A 24,830-nucleotide genomic window follows, 5' to 3' on the forward strand; every position below is an offset into this window, starting at 1 on the left:
TCATCAACTCCTATATTACCAGAACCTACATCACCAGTCCCTCAATCTTCACCAGCTCCTATATCACCAGCACTTTCTTCACCAGCCCCTCAATCATCTTCCACAGATTCATCCTCTTCTGTTTCTCCTATAGTTAATCCTCACAACACTCATTCCATGGTTACAAGAGCTAAGGATGGAATTGTTAAACCAAGATTAGTCCCTACTCTCTTGCTCAGTCAAGCAGAGCCCACAAGTGCTAAGCTAGCACTCAAGGATCCCAAATGGTACTCAGCAATGCAAGATGAATTTAATGCCTTGCATTCTAATCAGACGTGGACTCTAGTTCCCTTGCCATCTCACAGAAAAGCCATTGGCTGTAAGTGGGTTTTAAGAATCAAGGAGAATGCAGATGGGTCTGTTAATAGGTATAAAGCTAGACTTGTAGCAAAGGGATATAGTCAAGTGGAGGGATTTGATTACAAGGAGACCTTTTCTCCTGTTGTTAAGCCTATTACAATGAGGATCATTCTCTCTTTGGCAGTTTCAAAGGGCTGGCACATTCATCAATTAGATGTCAATAATGCCTTTCTTAATGGCAAGCTAGAGGAAGAAGTATATATGGTTCAGCCTCCGGGCTTTGAAGCAAAGGACAGGTCTTTGGTTTGCAGGTTAAACAAGGCTTTGTATGGTCTCAAACAAGCTCCAAGGGCTTGGTTTGAGAGGTTGAAAGCAACTTTGCTTAAGTTTGGATTTACTGCTAGCTGTTGTGATCCTTCTCTGTTCACTCTTTATTCCTCTGGCTGCAGTGTGTATGTCTTGGTCTATGTGGATGACATCATAATAACTGGAAACTCCTTACCTGTTTTACAGCACCTCACAGCCAAGTTGAATGCAGAATTTTCTCTCAAACAGTTAGGAACTCTGGACTATTTCCTAGGTGTTCAAGTTCAGCACTTATATGATAAATCACTTCTGCTAACTCAGTCTAAATACATCAAGGATCTTTTAGAAAAGGGCCTCAATGGCAGATGCAAAGGGCATTTCTACTCCTATGATCAGTAATCAAAAGCTAACAAAGCATGGTGCTAACTACATGGCAGATCCTAGTTTATACAGGTCTATTGTAGGAGCCTTGCAATATGTTACTATCACAAGGGCTGAAATTTCTTACTCAGTCAACAAAGCGTGTCAATTTTTATCTCAGCCTCTAGAAGAACATTGGGCAGCTGTTAAGAGAATTTTAAGGTACCTCAAAGGGACAGTTGACTTTGGCTTGCATCTTAAGCCTTGTCCTCTTCATCAGCCTCTATCACTTATTGCTTTTTGTGATGCTGATTGGGCTGCTGATCCTGATGAGCGCAGGTCCACATTAGGTTCCTTAGTATTCTTGGGTCCTAATCTAGTATCTTGGTGCTCCAAAAAGCAAAGTCTTGTAGCCAGATCTAGCACGGAAGCTGAATATCGCAGCCTAGCTAATACTGCAGCAGAATTGCTTTGGGTTCAATCTCTTCTTCAAGAGCTTCACATTCCACACAAGACACCTCTTATACTATGTGACAACATGAGTACTGTGGCATTGACACACAATCCAATGCTCCATACAAGGACAAAACATATGGAGTTAGACATTTTCTTTGTTAGAGAAAAGGTTCTTAATAAGAGCTTGATTATTCAACATGTACCTTCTCTTGATCAAAGGGCTGACATCCTCACAAAGGCTTTGTCTCCCGTACGTTTTGAAGATTTGAGAACCAAACTCAATGTGACTGACAAGTTCACACTTGCTCAACCACCTTGAGTTTGCGGGGGTATATTAGAGATAATATCTAGCCTAACCGTATGTGGTTAGTTAGTTAGTATAGTTAGTATTCTAACTACTGTGGTTAGTTAGTTAGGGTAGCTTGCAGTCTAAGCTACTCATTCCTATATAAAGGAAACTCTTGTACAATTCTCATCACCTTTTATCATAATACAATTCTGTTACAATTCTGTTATTCTCTCTCTCTCTCTATATATATATATCTTCTTCTCTCTGGTTTTCACTAGGCTTAATTGCACTTTTGGTCCCCCACGAAAGCGATATGTGTCATCGGGGTCCCTAAACTTCAAAAATCCCATTATGCATCCCCAACGTTAATCTCCGTTAGCAACTTTGGTCCCCGAACAGTTTTCCGTCAAAAAACTAACGTTTCTAAGGACAAATATGTAATTAACCAAAAAAAAGTAATAAAAAAATAAAAAAACAGATAAGAACCCAGAAAATTTATCATGCCCATCTCCTTCATCAACCCCTCTACCTTAGATCTGAACAAGAAAATTAATGCTTTGGGTCAATTGTTCCAGTAGAAGGTGGTGTTGTATGTTTAAAAATCCTCAAATCTCCCACACCCTCATCTTCGCCCCCAAACCCAACCCTAATTATCCTCACTGTTCTCCAATGCTCTGTTTCGAGAAGAAGGAAGAGATGTCGCGGTTCTCGTTGAAGAAGAAGATCCATCCTTCCGCCGCCGCCGCCGCTGATAAGAGAGTTTCGCTTTGGATCCGAATGCCCAGCCACCTTCTGATCGGGTTTTATTGCTGAAGGAACAAAACCCCTTTGTTCCCTGTTTGATTTGATTCCATTGCTCGGTGCTAACTGTTGCTATGGCTTCTCGCGGTTGCTGATTTCAGAGGGCTTTACTTGGATGGATATGGATTCGTCTGATTTGTCTTCTTCTTCGCCTTGCACTTTTCCCATGTCTTCTTCTACTGCTTGCACTGCCTCTGATGTTGTTCAGTTTATGGGTCAAGATGGTGATGGTGGCATTTCGTTCGCTTCCCCCAAACCTCTTTAGATAAAAAAACAACAAAACCATCACCCAACCGCCATGAATCTGGTTCAGGGGTTAGCAAATATGGGTTTCAAATCTGGGTTTTGGGGTCTGATGTGAGTTCTTCTCTTGCAGTGGAGCTTGCGGAAGACCTGGGCCTTGACGCGGCGGTGGAGGTGGTCAGGACTCAAACGGCGTTGGAGAGCAAAGAACCTCGTGTCTCTGTTTTGCTTGTTCTGCGTCTTGGAGAAGCGAAAAGCTCCACGGTGATTTGGGTGAGGAGTGGTGGGAGGAACCTGGGAATTTTGGGTTCTAGAATTGAAGTTTTGGGCTGTCGGTATTTGAAACAAAAATCAGAACAATATTGGAGATAATGTTTCTGGGTTCTGGGTAAAATTTCTGGGTTCTGATGAAGAAAAGATGAAGATGGTGAAGAACATGTTGCAGGAGGAGGAGGAATTAATAAAAAAAAAAATTCATTTCAAATTTAAATTAAAAAAGCCACATCAGCAAAAAAACGTTAATTTTTAACGGAAAGGAGGAGAGGGACCAAATTTGTTAACGGAGATTAACGTTGGGGATGCATAATGCGATTTTTGAAGTTTAGGGACCCCGATGGCACATATCGCTTTCGTGGGGGACCAAAAGTGCGATTAAGCCTTTTCACTATTCTAACACAATGCATGTGAACTACACTTGTAGCATAAGTTTAAGTATACGATAGATATGTCATGCAAATCATACCACGCCCTGTAATTAACTAATTATATAATGCCTCTTAAAAGTTCATGTTTAAGATCTTAAAGATAGCTGTCCAACATCGAAAAAGCAAGCAAGAGACAATAAGTTCTTGCTAAAAACTTCTCCCAACATTTGCACTCTGTCAAGATGTATGAAACCTCTTCTGCACATGCTGAAAGGCAGCTCAAATAAAATTACTACACAGAAAATTTCTATAGCATCCTAATCAATCAATTCAATGGACTTCCTAATTACTCTAAAAAAAAGGTATTAAATGTCTGTTGAACTCTCATGATAGCAAATACTTTCTCATTCTTAAGGAAACAAGGATGCTAAAATTGTGTTGTAAGATAAAAGATCTCTCTTAATGAAACATACAATTCCTTAGAAATGCATCAAAGTTCATCATGTATTCTTTGTTCTAAAGGAGCCTCTGTATTATGAACATGATCATCTCTGACTTGATGAAGATTCATATCATCTGCAACAGCTTGGGGTCTTAGATCAGCCTGCCCCACCACACCGGCCTTTATGGCCTCAGTAACCTTTCTCTGCAAGGTAAGTAGTCCAATCCGCTTGGAAACAACATATAGAACAGCAAGGGAGAACAATAAAAAGCCAAGCCCAATTATCACCCTATTTGAAGACAAGTTATGAGTTACTTTTGAGGATATAGGAATAGGAAGACCAAGCAAAGAGGGTGGACAACAAAATCCGTTTACTTTTTTATTTCCATACCTGTCTATGACATCTTGACGTTGCATTGTAGAGAGCAGATTTCGTGTTCTCATCAACAATGAGCGATGCCCTTTATATTCACTTTCAGCCTTTTTTAACACACCAGTTGATTCATCTGTGTACCCAAGCAATTTTGCAAAACAAATATGCAGAACAAAGTTGTTTCATACCCCTCATAATCACATCAATAAATATCAATCCATCAAGTCAAAACTAATATCATTTTGCTTAAGTTCTAACAAGTATTCCAGCACAAACAGTAACAAAGGAAGCATCTTTACATAATGCTTCATTGAGCATGAGCCATGTCAAATTCAGTCATGGCATTTTGGATGGAAAAAGTTCTGAAAATTTGTGAAAATTAATTTCCAAAGTGAAACTAAAATTACTTTTTTTCCAGGGTCAAAGTTGAAACAGGTTATTTTCATTTCTGGCCAATTGAATGTTAATGTCTACGAATGTAGGGTAGTTGGCTTAAACTTCAGCATTACCATAAAGGTCATAATCCAAGCACATACTAAGCTTAACCATTCAAACAACCTGAGGATCAATTTGGTTTTGATCAACTCTTTCAATTTACTAATAGATATTTTCTTCAGTTTGCTAGCTTTCAAAACAAAATAAAAGAGGATGTAAAATTTAAGACATTGAGCTGCCAGAAGCAACACATACAATAGCTGCCAGCTAACTTGAAACTCATTCCCTGCAGCATACTTTCTTCCAATCAGACTTATATAGCCAGCTTATAATTATTTTATACATTTTTATTTGTTCTTTCATGTAAATTTCACATACACCATAAAGAAATTGTAATACCAGTATAAATTAAAGAAGGAAGTAGAAATATGAAAGAACCATCTCATCAAATATAAAGAGAGGAGAGAGAACAAAATGTACCAACCAAGAGTCATAAGTGTGCTTGTGTTTCTTTCAACCTCCTACAGATATACAATGAGAATGCTAATCAGCCCAACATAAAAGGGTCATATTTCATGAAGGAGTGCAAAGCAACAATAATGGAATAAAATATCACAACTAGGGAGCACGATCAAAAATTAAGTTTAGAAAGGTAAGATACCTAACTACTAACCTGAACCATCAATTGACGAGTACGACGAAGGCTGTCTGTAATGCTCTCTGCAGCAGATGTCATTCCAGCTTTTGTCCTGGAAGAAAATCACAGATTTGAGAACTAAAATAATTCATCCTGGCACCATGTCATGCTAACTGAAATTTTCCAATCAAATGGCACTAAAAGCAAAATAAACAACGAAATCATAATTTGATCCCAACTGAATAGGGCGCCAAGGACATACTGCAAATTGCGTCTGCGAATTGTAGACTCTTCTCCACCGCCTAGAAGTAGCTCTCTCTGCATCATAGAGAAATATGAAACAAGTCACGTCACACTCCAACCCATCAATGTAAAGAAGCACAAATGACACACATCCATGATCATGATATAATTAACATCTTTTCACTCAGTCAATGATTAGAAGCATTCACAATAATACTAGGAAATTTAAACTAGAAAAGCATTTAAGCAAGAATATGAATAGCAAAATATCAAGGTTCAGGATAAAAAAGAAGAAGCAAATTACCTCTTCCTGAGCAGCTTTCCTCAAGTTAGCCTTGGCTTGCAGATTAGCATTCCTCAGACTTAGCCGCAAACTATTTAAAACACATATGCATGCTATCAACTCATAATTCATTACTAAATAAACTATTTTAAATCAATCTGCTTTGGAGTTCCATAACAACTAAACAAAATTTTAATTTCAATCAGAGAGAGAAAGAGGGTAGGTACTGTTGAGACAGGGTTTTCCAGGATTCAAGCAAGACACGAGCAGATTCAACCTCCTTTTCGGTGGGCAATTGTGGAGCGAGGAGATCGAGGGTGAAATGCAAGGAAGAAAGGAGCGCCAAGCCATCCTGAGCCATCCCATTCAACCTGGCAAGCGAGTTTATCTCATCCTTGGGTCTTCCTGATTTTCCATAGTCTGCAATTGCCTTGATGTGGAGTTGTGTTTTGCCGCAAGCCTCATCCCATTCCCTCTTCACCTTTTCCACCTCCTCCACAACCTTGTCCATTCCCAAAATTCAATATCTGACTTAAAGGATCTGAATATGCAGTGCAATACAGTGAAATAATTAGTGACTTGCATCAATTATACTGTAATTCATAACAGAAGAAAAAAAAATCTTGTTCAATCAGATCCTTGGAAAAGATCTCCCTCATGAATGACCAAGTTTTTTTGACAGTAATTCTGCAACAATTAACCCCAAAACCTCCTATGCATTAGAATTACTGCAAAAACAATTAACCCCAAAGCATCAAGCCCATGAAGTGATTGTTAACAAGAAGATATCTTCATTATCTAATCAAGACTTAGGGGCAAGGATAACCACTAGAGAATACCATGTTCCTGTAAAAAACCACAATTGTCCAATCCTGCACTATATATCTCCATTCTTTGAGCACCATATAGTGAAACATGGTAGGAAATACAAAACTAAGCATAACACATAGACTACTACTCCCCACTAGTGACAAAAAAAATCAGCAAATTAGGCACAAAATCCAAATCAGAAAAGGGAAGAAGAGTTTCATGCAGTTATTCATTCCACAATCCACATATGCATTTTGACATATAGAAGGAAACACTTCTCAATGCTATAGTGATGGAAATATTTCTATCAAACAGCAGAAGATGTGTCTACTTCGGAAAAAAATGCTCAACAGAAGAATGCTTCAAGTTGTAACCACTAAACTGTATCACTAATGCATGGTGCTTCCTTTTACATACATTAAATTAAGAGATGAAAATTCCACTCAAAATTAATTCACCAGCACAAGTTGTGAAAAGCAAAATAGAGTGAAAACTGGAAATTGAATGTGTGTTCTTTAAAGCAGGAATTCACTGTTATAAAAAACTGAGTTATGAGTGAAATTTAAACAACTTTAAAGGAACCCCATCCCAATTGCTAGTGTTTCAAAAAGTCATAAGGATCTGTAAAGAATCTGCCTTTAATATTCATAAATGCCAATTGAATGAGAAGGCTTGCTTCTCCACCAGAAAAATTAATTTCTCTGACAATTTTAAGAGTGAATGTGGTGATGAAACACCATCTCATAGTGTCCAAGACATGAAAAATCTATGACCTGCAAATAAATATTTTTAACATAAATTAACATGTGCATACATATGATTTTCTCACTATGCTATGCAGTGGATACTTCAAGCAATCTGTTATTTGACTAGAAAAAGGAAAAAAAAAAGGAAATGCAAGATGAATGTTTAAGTAATAGATCACAATGATGAAGCAAAAGCTCATGCAACTACAATATTTGAGAATCAAGCATTTCCTGTTATAAAAATGCAACATTTCACACTACATAGTACAGAAAATTTGTTCACATTGGTGGCAGAAAAAACACATATTAGCTAAAGTCACAAATCTAATTCCAAAGTCAGAAATCTAATTACAAAGGTCAAAGAGAGCAGTGAGAATGATTTTTCAGGATGGATAAATTTTACTGGTAAATTGCTATCCATCTTAATCTAGAATTATTAAACTTACCATTCATGAGTTTTAATAGATTAGTACAGCAGTATTTTACAGTTATTCATGCCTAAAATTTGAACCCTAAAAGCCCCAAAATTATTCTTACCTGGACTGGACCTAGAAAGGCGCGGCTGGAGTGCTGGACTGGTGCGGTGGTGGGGTGGACTGGTGCGGTGGGCGCGCGGCTGGAGACTGGTGCGGTGGTACCCGTGCGTGTGGCTGAGGCTGACGGCGCCGGCGGCCAGACCTAGGTGCAGTGTGAGAGTGCGAGAGAGATGAGGGTGACTAAGTGGGGACTTAGGTGCAATTTGAAATTCTTAGGGGGTTCAAAAAAAACTACATAGGAGGGTAAGTGGATTTTACCCCTGAGTACACTGTGGGTCCGCCCCTGATCACCGTTGCTAGGGTTGTTCGACTTTGGTATGACTCAAGCGTGGACAAGTCGAAGCTATCGTTTTCCTTTTAAGTGATATGTTGATTCATGGATATTATTGTTGTTCATTTGTCTTTGTAGGGTGATAAAATTTATGCTTCTGCAAGGAAGACCATGAATGATCCGTAAAGAATGTGTGTTTAAAACTCCTCAAATGCAACCCTCGTCCCCATTTCTATAGTCTCATTCATCTTTATCCTCATTGCAAACCTTCTTATAATTGAATTTTACCTTTCTATTTTGTATTTTTCCCTCCTTATTTTTTCACAACATAAGTTGTTGAAGTTAAAAGTATGTATTTTCCCTCAAAATAAAGTATGTTCCTAAAGCATCTTTTTTTTTAGTTAGACACAAGATCAAGGAGCACTGAAATCAAATGTAAGTAGAGCTTTTCCATTTCCGACAAGAGATTGTGTGAGAACCGAGAAGCATGGCTAACCCGAAAACAGAGGAGGTTGTATGCACCACCGGAGCCAACGGGTTCATCGGCTCCTGGCTGGTCCGAACCCTGTTGGAGAAAGCCAACCCACGCTACACCATCCATGCCACCACCTTCCCTTCCTCCGACCCTTCCCACCTCTTCACCCTCCACCCGGAAGCCCATTCCCGGATAACCATCTTCCCCGCCGACATCCTCGACTCCGCCGCCGTCTCCCGCGCCATTGACAACTGCTCCAGCGTCTTCCACGTCGCATCCCCCTGCACGCTCGACGACCCAGCTGATCCTCACAAGGTTCTGATCCAACCCGCTGTGCAGGGAACACTCAACATCCTCGAAGCTGCCAAGCGCGCCGACGTCCGGCGCGTGGTGCTCACCTCCTCGATTTCCGCCTTGGTTCCGAATCCTACCTAGCCGGCGGGAAGGGTCGTCGATGAGTCGTCGTGGACGGATGTGGAGTTATGCGAGTCGCGACGGAGAGGGCGGTGTGGGAAGCATGGTGGTGCTGAGGTGGTGGCGATTCATCCTGCCACGTGTCTGGGTCCTCTGCTGCAGCCGAAGTTGAATGCTAGCTGCGCCGTGCTGCAACGGCTGATGACGGGGATAGGGACACGCATGAGCATTACTGGTTGGGTGCGGTGCATGTTAATGATGTTGTTAGAGCTCAGGTCTTGCTTTTTGAGACCCCTACTACTGCGGGTAGATATTTGTGCACCAATGGTATCTACCAGTTTTCTAGTTTTGCCAGTATTGTCTCTGAGTTGTACCCTGATTTCCTCTTTTTCAGTGGGCAACTGTGGAGCGAGGAGATCGAGGGTGAAATGCAAGGAAGAAAGGAGCGCCAAGCCATCCTGAGCCATCCCATTCAACCTGGCAAGCGAGTTTATCTCATCCTTGGGTCTTCCTGATTTTCCGTAGTCTGCAATTGCCTTGATGTGGAGTTGTGTTTTGCCACAAGCCTCATCCCATTCCCTCTTCACCTTTTCCACCTCCTCCACAACCTTGTCCATTCAAAAAATTCAATATTTGACTTAATCACCTCTTTGTGAGAAATGAAGAAGCGACTGCAGAATGATCTCAATATTAATACCTAGATTAATCAGATTTATTCGAGCACATATCATATAGGGTTAAAAATTATAATCGTCCCTGAACTTTGACCGAGATTTGAAAACCGTCCCTCGCCGGAAAATTATCTGAAAACCATCCTCAGACTATTGAAAACAATTTGAACCCATCCTTCCGGCCACCATAGCTCCGACAATCTGCTTATGTGGCGTTCCACGTCAATTAATGAGATGACGTGTATTTTAATTTTTTTAAAATTTAATTTATGTCTCTAATTATAAGAATGAACAAAATTAACCCTAAATCTCAACTTAACCCTAAATCCCAAATTAACCCTAAATCCCCTAATGACTCAAAACAACAAAATCAACTTCTTATCCCTATAGTTTGAGCTCGTCCGAAACCCATCTCTCTACTATGCAGACACCATCAATTGACTAGTACGACGAAGGCTGTCTGTAATGCTCTCTGTAGCAGATGTCATTCTAGCTTTTGTCCTAGAAGAAAATCACAGATTTGAGAACTAAAATAATTCATCCCGACACCATGTCATGCTAACTGAAATTTTCCAATCAAATGGCACTAAAAGTAAAATAAACAATGAAATCATAATTTGATCCCAACTGAATAGGGCGCCAAGGACATACTGCAAATTGCGTCTGCGAATTGTATGTTTGGATTCACATCTTGACCTTTTATGAACTCTTTTTGTCTCACAATATAACTACACACATAATAACTTCTTACAAAATTACTTCTCCCACTAACCTGAAAGGTTATCAAATTTTCAAACACATATAATATCCTACAAGATGAAAAATACTCTTAAAAATTAATAAATATGAATAGAAGAGGATGAAGTGAGTTATATGATAAATGATAATGCGATATGAAAGTCAAAAAGTGATAGACAAAGAAAATGACTAGAAATAGCGAGTCCTCTAAAATGAGTGAATCAATTCAAAGTATAACAAATAAGTTTCATAAAGTTGTTTTGTTGTCTTTTTAAAGTAACCCACCACAATTGTTGTGATGACTTTAGTTTACACTCGAAAGTGACTCATTGTAAAATCCTTGAAAATAATATAAAAAAAGAATGAGATTTTAATATATGAAAGTAGAAAAATCACCATCCTTAAATTATAGTTCAAGTGATAAGAGCTAGAAGATATATGATTTAGTGTAGGGGAGGGTCTCGAAATCAATCACTTTCTAGAGAGTGCTATTTCTTTTTCCGATGTAAAAAAAAAAAAGAAAAGAAAAAATCAGCAGTTTTAATGCCTAGCAGAAATTAAGGAGTTTAGTCCATTGCATAGAGACAAGAAGGGTTTGAAATATTTCAATGCTAGAAATGAATATTCCTTCCTATGTTATGTTTTGATTGAACAGACCAAATGAGCTGTAATAAATTTTCCGAAACGGATGTGTATTTTTCCCTCCTTGTATTGTATGTATTATATCATCATCCTCTCCTTCTCTTGTTTGCTTCTCTGCAATTCCCTCACTCTCTCTCTCTCTCTCTCTGCAAATTCTTCAATCTCTGTCAACAACAATGGACTCTGCCTCCGAAGATTGCTCCGACAACTCTCAACGACCGGACCCTCACAACAACAACAACGACCAGCAAGTCTATTTCGTTCCTCTCAGGTCTCCAGATTCCACACTCTTTCTCTCGAACTTCAATTTCTATTCAATCTCGATTTTCCCCCAAATCCATCACTCCATTATCATTCATTGTTTGCACCCCTGTAACAATGCCCGCTAGGGTTCAAACAATCAACACATGATTCAATTCAATTCAATTCAATTCAATTCGTATCTGAGTTTTTGTTTTTGGTTTTGGTTTTGTTCAATTTCGATGTGATTTGATCTGTATTGGTTATGTGGAATTGATTGAGTGGGGGAAGAGTATGGATTGATGGTTTTGTTTGTGTGGTTTTCAGGTGGTGGAAGGATGCTCAGGATTCAATGCCTGCTGCGGATTTCGATAAGACGATAGGAATCGTGTATGCCTCTTTGCCAAGTTCTTCCTATGCTGGTCCTATGAAGATCATCAATAACATCTTCAACTCAGATCTTGTCTTGAATTTTCGGGGTGAGGACGATTCGCAGCACATTAGTGAAAACGGCGAAGTGGGTGTGTCTGGCCGGGACTTCGCATTGGTGTCTGGGGATATGTGGTTGCAGGCACTCAAGTGGTGAGTAATCTAATGAAAATCTCATCCTGTCCCTGCTGTTCTGTTTACTTGTATCTAACTAGAGTCTGAGCAATGTTGGCAGTATAAACTACTCTATTGGGTTTGAGTGAGAATGTGCATTGATTCGACCTTTTGACTTCAACTTGTGGTTTGGACTTTGGATCTGGTAGCTTGGTGAAATGTAGATAGCTGTGATAGTCTGGGACACTCAGACATCATTGATTCTCTGTTTGTGTTTAGAAGAATCTACCTTTTTCATGCTTCAGTCTCTCTAGCAAACGAGTCTGTTAATTATTTGACCAAATTGAGGTTTTTACTTGATGGTTTGCTGGAAATATTGTGATTGAAGCAAGGTTGTTGGAGTTCCTGTAATGTTTTTTAGCTATTTCAATCTTTCTTTGGCATCACATGGTGGACTTTTTTAATAATGCTAATTAAAACACATTTCTTCGGGAGTGTTTACTAGTTTTTGAGAACTTCTCTATTTGGCACCTTGTGTAGCATTTGTCAATAGCTTTTGGATGTGTCCAAGGTTACTTTTCGTATAAGTGATGGATTTCTTTTGTAGGTGCAATATTAAATAGACTAACTGCTGCACCTGAAAAGTGTGCTAGTTATTAAAACTAGTGGTGGAGTGATGATGTTGCATGAATTCGTAAATTATTTTGGATATTTATTCTTCTGTATTAGCTGTTATACCATGCAAGTGTTGGTAGCTCACTCAACACCTTTTTAATATTTTAATAAAAGTTTCTCACCTGAATATCTATATCTAATTATCTCCTTAACAAATGCCTCTTGATGTTACTAAATCCTATATATATCTAGACCTAAAACAAACAGCATATTAGGAGTAATGATTTATAAGTTTGATAAATCAATTCTTATTTCAGACTTTCTGTACTTGCGAAAAATTAGTATATTTGTGTCTTTGCTTTAATGGAGTATTTATATTTCTTGTGTTGTATTTCCAGTAGTGAATGTATGTTCCTTGATGTGTGGATAATACATTTATTGCTGTTTATAACTAGCAAGTATTAGTTTTTAATGTTGACTTGCTATAGTTACTGTTTCTTGATGCAACTATTGAAAGTTTTCTGGTATCCAGGATATTTAGTTTGTTTTATACTTTTATCATCATGATTAATTGCTTTGACGTTTCATTTAGGCATAGTGATTCAAAAAATGCAACAAAGGATGACAAAGGCTTTTCAGCTACTGACAGTGATATGGGAGATGTATATCCTTTACAGCTCAGGCTTTCTATTCAGACGGAAACAAGTTCATTTGCAGTCAGAATAAGCAAAAAGGTGCACCACTCTCTCATAGCTAGGGTTTTATTTTGCTCTTCCAATTTCTTTTAGCATTGCCCCTGTCCATGAGGTAGCCAATGGTGAGGCATTAGGATTGACCGGCCTTATTTGATCATTCAAATGTTGTATTTATTTATTTATTTATTTATCATTGTTGTTTTATAATCATTCAAAGAGTGAGTTGAGATGGAAAATGTTTCACAACTGAACTCTTGCTATTTGTATTTTTCATTCATGTCTGAGACTCTGGGTTAGGTGCATCATGGTGTTTGGATGGGTTTAAGACCTGGAGTTTTTAAAAGACAGTGTTAAACACAACAGAAGTATATATTCATTTTTGGATAATTTGATCCAATTTAAGTGCTTTTAATTCATACATCATCACTGCGGAGTCATGGTTTTTATTTGTTCAATATCATCTTATTATTCAAAATCTAATATGTTCTTCACATTTATTTCCTTTATTTTAGGACAATGCAACTGAGCTCTTTAAAAGAGCCTGCAAAATGTTCAGTGTGGATTCAGAGATGGTAATAAAATATTCTATTTACAATTCTATATATATTATAATACCCAACTGTTGAGGCAAGAAATTGACAACTTTCTAATCTGCTATTGTACAGTTACGCATTTGGGACTTTTCAGGTCAGATAACCTTCTATTTTATGAATGGAGAATATCAAGTCCCAATAGACAGTCAAAGGCAGTCTGATCAGGAGGTATGTATATAAAGCGTGTATAAAGCTTCTTTTCTTTTAAGCCTGTCTTTTTAATTTACCTTTGTAGATCAGAGTGGCATATGTTTTAGTAATAAAGTCCCTATTATACATGAGATGCACTATTTTCTTCTCCCTGTGATTCTTGTTGATGGTCTTCTTTTTTCCTTGTATTCATCACATATGACTTTGATAGCTTTGGAGAAACTTTGTCAGGTGCATGATTTGTGTCAATAACAGGCATTGCTATATTAATGCCAAACTTGTTCATTTGAGGCACAAGAAGGACAAGATAAAATGTTTAATGTTTAATCATGGTTAGTTTATTTACATGTAAAATACTGGTTTAAACCATGGACAATACAGCAGTTTTGTAAATAAGCTACTTATCTCCGTGAGATTATAAGGAACAATTTTCTTTTTGTTCCCTTTTTCAATTCTCATTGTCAACTTCTGGCCTTTGGTTTCCATCTTTATTTTCTAGTGTCAACCTGTGGCGAGATTTGACCTTTTTACATTAAGTTTGTAGATGCAAGAACATGATGTTTAAATAACTTGGGCAAAAAGCATAATTTCTTGGAAGTCTGTAACTTCTCTTATTTAATGCATGCATCAAGCGAACATAAATTTCTGTTAGTCTTTATTTGTTATAATTTCTTGGAAGTCTGTAACTTCTCTTATTTAATGCATGCATCAAGCGAACATAAATTTCTGTTAGTCTTTATTTGTTATGATGTTTTTATTCTAGGTACTTGTCTAGAGTTTCACCTTATAGCTTTTAGTTGAAATTTATACTAATGACTTTACCTTTTGACATCATAATAATTTCTTGGAAGTCTGTAGCTTCTCTTATTTAATGCAAGCATCAAATGAACATAAACTTCTGTTAGGGTCTTTATTTGTTATGGTGTTTTTATTCTAGTAACTTGTCTAGAGTAGTAGAGTGTCACCTTATGGCTTTTAGTTGAAATTTATAATAATGACTTTACCTTTTGAATCATTTGCTATGATTGGATTGCCTTATGTGCCATTATAATTTTAACTTTGAATGGTATACAGATTCTTCTGGAGTTGCAAGTTTATGGGTTGTCAGACTCAATGAGATGTAGAGATATGAAAAAAGATGAGATGCCAAATTTTTCTAGCAGTGCTTCACTGAAGATGAATGGTACTGCAGATAGTATGAATTCTGATGGTTCGCATGCCAATTCATTGACCATCTCTTCAGGCCCTGGTGAAGCTGGTTCCTTGGGATTAACTGGATTACAAAACCTCGGAAATACTTGCTTCATGAACAGTGCACTACAGTGTTTAACACATACACCAAAGCTTGTTGACTATTTTCTGGAAGATTATGGTAGAGAAATAAATCATGATAACCCATTGGGCATGAATGTATGTGGTCTTAATTTATTAGCTTCATATCTCAAGAAGTTTTATGGGTGGGAATTTCTATGCTTATGATGTCTCTAACTATTCTTGGTATTGCTTCCTTGCCAGGGTGAGATAGCTTTGGCATTTGGAGATTTACTCAGGAAGTTATGGGCTCCCGGTGCAAGTCCCGTGCCACCAAGAACATTCAAATCAAAGCTTGCGAGGTTTGCACCTCAATTTAGTGGATTTAATCAGCATGATTCCCAAGTTAGTGCATCTGGTCCTTTCTTTCTATATTTACTTAGGTTTTTCGCTTTACAAAGCTCATGTCTTATGTGCCCTTACATTGCCTACAATATATATGTATCTCAACAGGAGCTTCTTGCTTTTTTGTTGGATGGACTTCATGAAGATCTAAATCGTGTTAAATGTAAGCCTTATGCGGAAGCCAAAGATGGAGATGATCGTCCAGATGAAGAGGTTGCTGATGAGTATTGGCACAATCATTTGGCTCGCAATGATTCCGTCATTGTTGATGTGTGCCAGGTATGCACGTCTCTCATTTTATACAATCTTGGAATTAATTGCTTATGCATACATGATGCGAAGAACTCCATAGTTTCTTGGGGCTTATTAAGTGGAGTCCAAGAATCTTCTAAAGCGCATTCATGATTTACTCAAACATTTATAAGTGTTGTAAAAACAATCACTCAAAGAGTTAAAATTATTGCTTTAAGCTTTTGGCTGCGTCTATGTAACAGGTTCTTCTTATGTCTGTCATTCCAAGTTCATGAGATCAAGAAATTACAGCTTAATTAGTGTTTATTATCCAACAAAGAGAATTTTAATGAGCTCAGGCATAGCATTATTATAACAGAACATATAGTCATCTAATTTCAAAATAAATTATTTAAAGTTTCATATGTTGTGTTAAATATCATACAAATTGCTTTGGAAAATTTTAATTAGTTTCTTTGTGTGTGTATTGGGACATATCTAGCGAGAGTAATGGTTTTATGTGAGAGGTGGGAATGTGAACAATGATCAATTGAATCTTTCCATAAATGGTCAAAGAATATTAAAAACATCAAGTCATGCTACTTCTTAAAAAATGCATTTGATACTGAGGTGCTGGAACTTCGTGGTTTTTTAATCTGTACAATTTATGAAATCTAAAACATGTTATAATTCATGATAGGAGTTATAATAAGAAAACCTGGTAGAATTTTTTAATTCATTACACTGATTACAGTGATCCTTTCCAGCCACTAGAAGATTAGTATCTTTTATTATTATTATTATTATTGTCAACTTAAAATTCATTTGAAATGATTATCATGTTTATGAGAATTAGTTTGTTTAACTATTCTTCCTAATGGTGACTCTTTACCTTGTGAATCAAATTCATCATTTGTTGCAGGGGCAATATAAATCAACATTAGTTTGTCCTGTTTGTAGGAAGGTCTCTGTGACATTTGATCCATTCATGTACTTATCATTACCTCTTCCGTCAACAACAATGCGGACAATGACTTTAACTGTTGTGAGTAGCAATTGTGATGGAAAGTCTCAATTATTACCATATACAATTTCTGTTCCCAAAAATGGAAGATTTGAAGATCTTACCCGTGCTCTTGGCACTGCATGCTCTTTGGGAGCTGATGAGACATTGTTAGTAGCTGAGGTATGTATTATTTTCTTTTGATAATTTGATTATAGTTTAAACTCAAATTTGAAGTCAGTTCCCATCCTCTTTGAGTTTCTTTATTGATGCATATTTCAATCCTGTAAAAAACTATGTCTGAAGCTGAGGCTTTGGTACAGGTATATAACAACTGCATCATACGTTTTCTTGAAGATCCATCTGACTCATTGTCCTTAATCAGAGATGCTGACAAACTAGTTGCTTATCGATTTATGAAAGATAATGGTGATGCCCCTTTGGTCGTCTTTATAAATCAGCGGATGGAAGAGTAAGTCAATATTTTTCTGATGAAGATAGTGATTTTCTTCAGAAAATGACTTTTCATTATTATTTTTATCATTTTTATGACACAAATAATAAGCAAGTGAGCATGTCATGACTCATGCCCTATTTTCTATTGAACACTCTCAAACCAATCTTAAGTTATGAGTATCAGCATTATAAGCAAATTTCTGAAAACTAGTCCTGTGTCTAACTTATCAACTGGAAATAGGTATCCCTACAATGCAAAAAATACCTTAGAATGCATTGGTTACCAACTGTGTTTGACCAATGGCCACCAAAGTAAAGAAAGAATCCATTGAGTTGGACTCAAACCAGTTTGTTTTGTTTGAATTAGACAGTAGACAGTTTGCTGGCTGAATTGTTTGTCTTGTAGCGTTTCACTATGTTTTAATCTATACTAATGCATTAGCTGGTTTCTTTCAATGTAATTATGTTGCCTGCAGAAGTCAAACAGTTGCACTCAATAAGCATGAATTAATTTTTCCTTGAAAGAATACTTGTACAGGAAATATCCTAGTTTCAACAAGCTTCTTGATTCTTGAGTGATCTGGAACTTGCATATTCTGTGGTCCAAATCAGTTAGCATTAAAACAGTAAAAATAATGATTTTGGATGAGTTTATTAAATAGAATATCGAATTACATACAGAAAGTTAAATGTGAATAAACTAATTATATTAAAAAGCTTGTATTTATAGTAAGACTTTATTTAAGATTTTCAAACATTTTTTCCCGATTTTAGTTAAATCTCTAGCCAACCATCTTCTCTCTGCATTCATTTACTTGATCTATTTATTAAGGTTACGTTTCAATGGAATCCACTAGTTTATTTTTTTTAATATCTTACATAGAAGGCTTTAGAAGATTCACCATCCACTCCTCTTTCTTTTCTTTCTCATGTTGAGGTTCTAACTTAATCTGGTACAAAATGCAATGTGAGAAGCATGAAGCCTTCTAAAAAAATATACAGTCATGTGTAAGCTTAGTTATGTCATAAACTTTTTTCTTGTTTTATAAATTATAATTCCTTCAGCATGCTGCTAAGATTCAGCAGGTGGATGTCTAAAATAGTAAAATTAACACACTCACACAGACTCAATAAAAAAGAAAAATGGGTGGGAATACATGCTTACATGACTTGCATGCTTTATATAAACTTCTTTATGGCCACTTGTGATTTCCTTGCCTTACAAAGTGTTTGATATAATTTTATCAGGCAGTACATCCATGGTAAAGCGGCTCCAAATTGGAAGGCGTTTGGAATTCCTGTTGTGGCTAGGCTGTGCAATACAATAAATGGATCTGATCTCTGCAATTTGTATCTGAAGTGGTTCCGCTCATTTCAAATTTCAATTGAAGAGGCCTTAGAAAATTGTCTTGTGCCTGAGAAAACTGAAGAAGTTGCAGAAGTGCAGGGGGTCTCAACTCCTTCAGATGAAGGAATGGAGTTTTACATGACAGATGAAAAGGGAACTGTCAAGAATTCCAAAATATTAATGAATGAGCCTCTAGCAATAAATGAAGAGTTAAAGCTGCTGCATGTGCTTGTATGTTGGTCAGAAAAACAGATTAAAAATTATGACACACAGCTTTGTAGTTCATTGCCTGAGGTTTTCAAGTCTTCCTTTTTAGCAAAGAGACCTCAAGAATCAGCTTCTCTATATAAGTGCCTTGAAGCATTCTTGCAAGAAGAACCTCTTGGACCAGACGACATGTGGTTAGTTAGCATTTTTTTCATATTACAACTTACAAGAAGTACTTTGATTGGCATGCCTATTGCTCTGCTTTGTCTGGAAGATATTTTAAATTGGTGTTACTGTACATTTAAGTTTTAGCAAATCATTTTAGTTTCAGATGCTCATGAGCACAGCATTTATATTAACTCATAACTGCTATATCTAAGAAGCACCAACACCTCTGAACTATGAAGTTTTAGTGTCCGTCATGGGTTCAACACGTGTCAGGCATCTCTTTGGCCATTGCGGATTTTTTTTTCTGGCTTAGACACTCCACCTTTTCTTAGCTAGACACCTCTAGGACATTGATATCTTAAAAAAATATTTTTATAAATTTTTAAAAGTTAACTTGTTTATATATTTTTAATTCTTAAAATATTTAAAATCAAACCCATAATATATTTTTTCAAATCTATTAATTTGTTTTAAGATATATGAATCTTCTTCTTGTCTTAGGATATTCTTTGTAAAGGGACATTTTGTGCATTTTGAAATGATATGCCTCTAGTGTTTTTTGTGAAGCTCATCATTATAAGGAAATTGTAAAGCTTAACTTATCTTGACTTTGAGGAGGTAAATATATTTGTGAATATACATATACATCTTAATTCTCAATTTAGATTTATCATATTCCCGGTGTCCTTTTTTTGGATATTAGCTGTGTCAAGGTGTCCGTGTCATGTCGTGTCCAGTCTGCATGTCGGATTCAGTGCTTTATATACTATGATATCCACTATTGCCATCATTACCACAAATTATATTTTTATCAGGTTAGAATTGTATACTTAGTGCCTTCAAAGACATGGTAGTGTCTAGTTAAAGACTGATCAGGGGAAGCCTCTTGTTTATAATGATTTAGATTTCTGTTTACATTTTTATTTGCAGACAAAATCTCTCTATCATTCGCTTCTCCCTATTTCTTCCCTTGTTCTATAATTTTAGAGAGGCTTTCAGTTTTCCTAATTTTAATTTTTTTAAACGCTGTGCTAGCAAATAATTCCTGTAAAACCTTGTTTTCAATCTGAAAATATTGCTGTGACAATATTTCATACAAGTATTTCTGGTCTTTTGTTTTATGTTCTATACATGAGTGTCGTACACTTGGAACTACCCATTCTTTTCTACCAATTACTTGTCATCCAGTCTTGACACCCAACTACATGCACACCCAGAGAGAGATACAGATTACTTTCCATTCTTTTAAGATGCAGTTTTCTATTATGTAGGTACTGTCCTGGCTGTAAAGAACATCGTCAAGCTAGTAAGAAGTTAGATCTATGGAGACTTCCTGAAATTTTGGTCATTCATCTTAAGAGGTTTCAATATAGTCGTTACATGAAAAACAAGCTGGAGACATATGTCGACTTTCCTGTAGATAATCTTGATTTGTCAGCTTATATTGCCCATGCGGATGACAAGTCATACAAGTACACACTTTATGCTGTCAGTAACCATTATGGAAGCATGGGAGGTGGTCATTATACTGCATTTGTCCATGTAAGTGTTGTTCATTTTTCCAGTACTTCTCCCCCTCTTCATTTTTCACCATGTAGTTAAGGTTATGAGAAATCAATAGAACATACTAGAGTCCAGGAATAATGGTTTAAGAACTTGACAATCCTCATCATTTTTGGCATGATTCTAGGCCTCTATCCATTGGCTTATTCAGCAAAGATGGTGAAAAGTTGATCATTTATGGTTGACAATCCTCATCATCTTTATGAATTGTAGAAGGTTTTTTATACAGAAGTATAAATTATTATATATTTTTTTCCATTCAATTATTCCTTCCTCATTGTTCTCTGTCCTTGTATTTCATGTAGCATGGTGGTGATCAATGGTATGACTTTGATGATAGCCGTGTTTATCCCATCAGCAAGGAGAAGATAAAGTCTTCAGCTGCCTATGTTTTGTTCTATAGAAGAGTTTTTGAAGTATCAACAGAATGATAGAGTAGCATATAGTTCAAACAGAAAATTGAAGCTAGATAGAACCTTTGATTAACATTATTTGCACCATAGGGTACAGAGGGTGAACCCTAGCGTAAAGGTAAGATAACTGCCATTTGAAAGAGGATCTAGTCATGGTCATGGAAATAGTCTCTGCTCATGGAGTTAAGATTGTGCACATCTAACCCTCTTAAGACCCTACAGGGGTGGGTGCATGGTGCATTGGACGCCATTTTTTTAGTCTTACAAGTATACTTAACCAGGTAGCATTTTTTTGTGATTTACTCTTTAGAAGTTTTGGGATAGTTGGAGTTTCGTTAGGGAAGGAATGGAGCTTTAAAACTTAGGGCAGTGCTAAAGAGGTTAGGGACATACCCGTGAAATGGAAGCATTACAGCTGTTTAACCATGTGAAGAGAATCTCTGTTCTGAAGAGAATTAAACCGAGTCCTGTGAATTAGTATTTCTTCAACTATATTTATTTTCCTATATTGTTCTATTGGAAAACCGTGAAAGATGATTTTCCATTCATTGATGGATAGTTAAAACTTTGCAGTTTAGCCATGGTATTTGATTTTTTATTTCCTTTTGTGGACCAAAATGTGGCGTGTCAGAAATTCACAGTTAAGGAGCTGGGAATCTTGCAAAGAAAAATGTTTTAAAGGGCTTTGATATTTTCTCTCAAATGGAAATATTTGCAAGACACTGTTTTAAACATATTCTTCAACATACTCTGATTAATCTATTTTTAAAAAATTGACACCTTTAACAAGTGATAAATTTGAGACAACTATGTCGACTTTTGTAGAAATAGATTAATCACAATAAATGTGTTGAATAGTGTGTTTAAAATATTAAGTCTTGCAATAGTTAGAAGTTCTTATCACGTTAATTGGATAGGATAAATGTGATGTTAACTTTTCTGTTTATCATTTGATTTCTTGGTACGAGAAGCACGTGCTTGAATAAAACCTGAACTCATTTGTGCCGTGGAACTTGATTGTAATGCTTCCAAGATTGTTAGCACTCTCAAGGCCATAGAAGATGTAGGTAACAGATGATAGAAGTGTGTGATTCTGGTAGGTTTTTATACTTGAGAGAGAGAGAGAAGTGATTTAAAAAAAAAAGTTACTACGAGTAGCTTTTGTGTCGGAAGTAGTGATTCTATGAAATGTAATTGTGGATTCAAAACGCTACCAGCATTGTTGACTGAGAAAAAAAGGTAAAACAAAGCAATTGGTAGAAACTGAGTGGCCAATGGTTTGTGTTCTTGTTTATAATTTGAAGAGATAAAGGAAAAACAGGAGAAATAAAATGCATGCTTGGCCGTTGTTACAGAAGAAGCCCTGAGTTTGAGTACCGTTATGTGTGTCTGGCACTTGTTAGTTGTGAGCAGGATGGACCACGTTTCATTCATTTCCAATTTAGTGTAAGATGTGTCAGATCACCCCTCTTTGATTGATTGTTGCAGTACTATGGTACTTTGAGGCAGCTTTAAGCGAGGCCTGTGCCACTGACTTTTCACATTCTGCTTATTCATCAACATTCTGTGGTTCTCAGTTATGAATGTGGGAAAAAGTTTGTTTTGATACCCAAAATACACACTCCTTCAAAGTGAGGTAAACATACAAGAAAAATGATTGAGAGATATGATGAATGATGTAATTAGAAATGAAAAATTATACCTAGAGAAAATTAGTGTCAATGAATCAAAATAATGTTCGTATGCTTCCTTTTTAGATGAGCTATTTGCTAAACAAATATTATTTTCAGGGTATTTAGATTTCCGTTAAATTTAATATGCATAAATGTTGAACTCGACATGGTAAAAGTTTACTTCTTCGATCAAAGTTAATACATAAAATGTTTGAAATCACATGCTCTCACGCCAAACAGAGCCTTTTGACACCAACCATATTACCCGGGTAGTTCAAAGACTGCTCGGACTGATGATGGTGTTTGCTGTTTCAATAACTTTGCTCCAAAAATAAAAGGTATCTACATCTTTGAACCAAAAAAGAAAAGTGAGACAAAAAAAAAAACAAGATAAGGAACTTCAAATTGTAAAATATATAAATACAAGCCAATTTTGTGACTTGGGCTTTACATTTGTTGTGCCTTTGGAATATCTTTGGTCAAGACCAATTTTATTTTTATAGGCTTTTAATTCTTGAGAAAAATATTAAAAATTGATTTTTTTTCCCATAACTAATGTTCTTGGATGGACCCCAGGATTAAAATGTTTGCCAAATCTGATAATTGTTTCCATTGGCACATGTACTTTAGTGGATTTCTAAAAGAAATAATAAGAATTACGTGATTACTATAAATTTTATATTAAAAATAATTCTAATTTCAGAAATCATACTTATTATTTCCACCCTACTCAATGTATTTATTATGCATGGTATAAGATTTCAATAAATATTTGCATAACTATTTTCTTATCCATAATTAATTTTTAATATTCACATCATTATTATTCCTATCATACCACTACCATAAACCAACACTATTTTGCTCACACCATCTACTATCATAGCCACCTTCTTGCCACTATAACTATCTTGTTTGGAGTAATTTATTTTTTGAAGTTTGAGAAAAGCTTGATCGCTTTTTTTACCCTTATTTTGAATTATGTATGATTTTAGACTCTAATAATTTTTTAAGTAAATATAGTCATTCAACTTTTTATATTGTTACAATCAAGTCCTCTTATCACTTTTGTTCTCTAAGATTCTATTTTTGTTAAGAATTTTATTTCACATTGAATTTAAAAAATCACCTTCTTCCCATTAAAAATCACTTAATGAAATATTAGATTTTGTTAAAGGTAAGATAATACCTATAAGACTTCCGCAATGTGTAGTACTTGTAATATGGATGCTCCTTGCGGAAGAGGCTTTTGCTTCTTGTATCCAACAATCAGGTGTGGATTACAGGGATATATTTTCGTAAGACACTCTGATGCTCAAGTCAATAAGACATAAGAGAAATAAGGCCCTTAACGTGTATATATACTTAGGGTTGTAACAAACTTGTGAGAAATCAATTATATTGTTGATATCATTATGTAAAATGATATTATCTGGTAATTGTAGATATTACTTTAATTAAGAATCCTTATTCTCATAAATGTGTAGGACTTCATCAATATTGAGCCCATGTGGTCTTATGCAACCCCCCATCATCACATTAACGCAGGTGACATCCTTGACTCTTTGTGCTCTCCTTATGACAAGGTGCATTTCAACAAGTAGCTACCCGAATGCTAACATCAGCCTTTACCTTGAGGGGATCAATGCGTGTTGGCCTATTCGAAATCGCTTAAACACCAAGGTTATCAGCCTTCCAAAGAAACAAAGACTCTAGAGGCACACATAGAGTCTATAACTACTACTGACGAGAGGTTGGATAGAGAAATGTATATTCTGAACGAATTGATTGACTCGGAGGAGGATAAGTCTTGGAAGGAGCATGACACTCATTTATGAGCTTGAAGGCCATTTGGGGACATTTGAGAGCAGCCGCAATGGTGATTTAAAGGAAGTCGGCGATTACATGATCTTCTTCTCTTAAGACTTCATCTTCCATTTGAGATGAAGATTACAAGAGGTGGTCTTGAGCAACGACAGATGCACATTGGAGAGTATGGGGTTGCTGTCCCCACTTGAATGTGAAAAAATTTCAGTACCAATATACTTGAGTATTAAGATTTTATTGCTCGCTCCCATCAGGTTAAAATTGCCGCTTTTTATATTTTATTACTTCTTGTTTA

The 24,830-nt window shown here is 36.4% G+C and overlaps 2 protein-coding genes and 1 pseudogene across 4 annotated transcripts; 2 read left to right on the forward strand and 1 right to left on the reverse strand.

Moving 5' to 3' along the window:
* Positions 1 to 3,556: 3,556 nt before the first annotated feature.
* Positions 3,557 to 8,327, reverse strand: LOC130748373 (uncharacterized). 2 transcript variants are annotated; one of them, XM_057601596.1, is made up of 9 exons: positions 8,202 to 8,327; positions 7,945 to 8,085; positions 6,079 to 6,392; positions 5,873 to 5,942; positions 5,588 to 5,643; positions 5,362 to 5,437; positions 5,173 to 5,209; positions 4,272 to 4,386; positions 3,557 to 4,169 (listed from the first exon to the last, which is right to left on the reverse strand). In XM_057601596.1, the coding sequence occupies exons 3-9, from the start codon at positions 6,360 to 6,362 to the stop codon at positions 3,929 to 3,931; spliced, it is 879 nt and encodes a 292-aa protein (XP_057457579.1). In that variant the 5' UTR covers positions 6,363 to 6,392; positions 7,945 to 8,085; positions 8,202 to 8,327; the 3' UTR covers positions 3,557 to 3,928. The 2 variants fall into 2 exon arrangements, with proteins under 2 accessions (XP_057457579.1, XP_057457578.1); XM_057601595.1 differs by lacking the exon at positions 8,202 to 8,327 and having other exon boundaries at positions 7,945 to 8,171.
* A 374-nt stretch (positions 8,328 to 8,701) lies between these two features.
* LOC130743837 (cinnamoyl-CoA reductase 1-like) lies at positions 8,702 to 9,618 on the forward strand (annotated as a pseudogene).
* A 1,496-nt stretch (positions 9,619 to 11,114) lies between these two features.
* Positions 11,115 to 21,616, forward strand: LOC130748372 (ubiquitin carboxyl-terminal hydrolase 8). Of its 2 annotated transcripts, XM_057601593.1 has the most exons (14): positions 11,117 to 11,225; positions 11,350 to 11,425; positions 11,722 to 11,976; positions 13,145 to 13,286; positions 13,760 to 13,819; positions 13,913 to 14,008; positions 15,065 to 15,400; positions 15,506 to 15,646; positions 15,755 to 15,925; positions 16,800 to 17,063; positions 17,204 to 17,352; positions 18,585 to 19,085; positions 20,331 to 20,601; positions 20,928 to 21,616. In XM_057601593.1, the coding sequence occupies exons 1-14, from the start codon at positions 11,201 to 11,203 to the stop codon at positions 21,051 to 21,053; spliced, it is 2,613 nt and encodes an 870-aa protein (XP_057457576.1). In that variant the 5' UTR covers positions 11,117 to 11,200; the 3' UTR covers positions 21,054 to 21,616. The 2 variants fall into 2 exon arrangements, with proteins under 2 accessions (XP_057457577.1, XP_057457576.1); XM_057601594.1 differs by having other exon boundaries at positions 11,115 to 11,425.
* Positions 21,617 to 24,830: the final 3,214 nt, after the last annotated feature.

This window comes from Lotus japonicus, chromosome 3, assembly GCF_012489685.1.
Source record: "Lotus japonicus ecotype B-129 chromosome 3, LjGifu_v1.2".
In the NCBI taxonomy this organism is placed as follows: Eukaryota; Viridiplantae; Streptophyta; class Magnoliopsida; order Fabales; family Fabaceae; genus Lotus; species Lotus japonicus.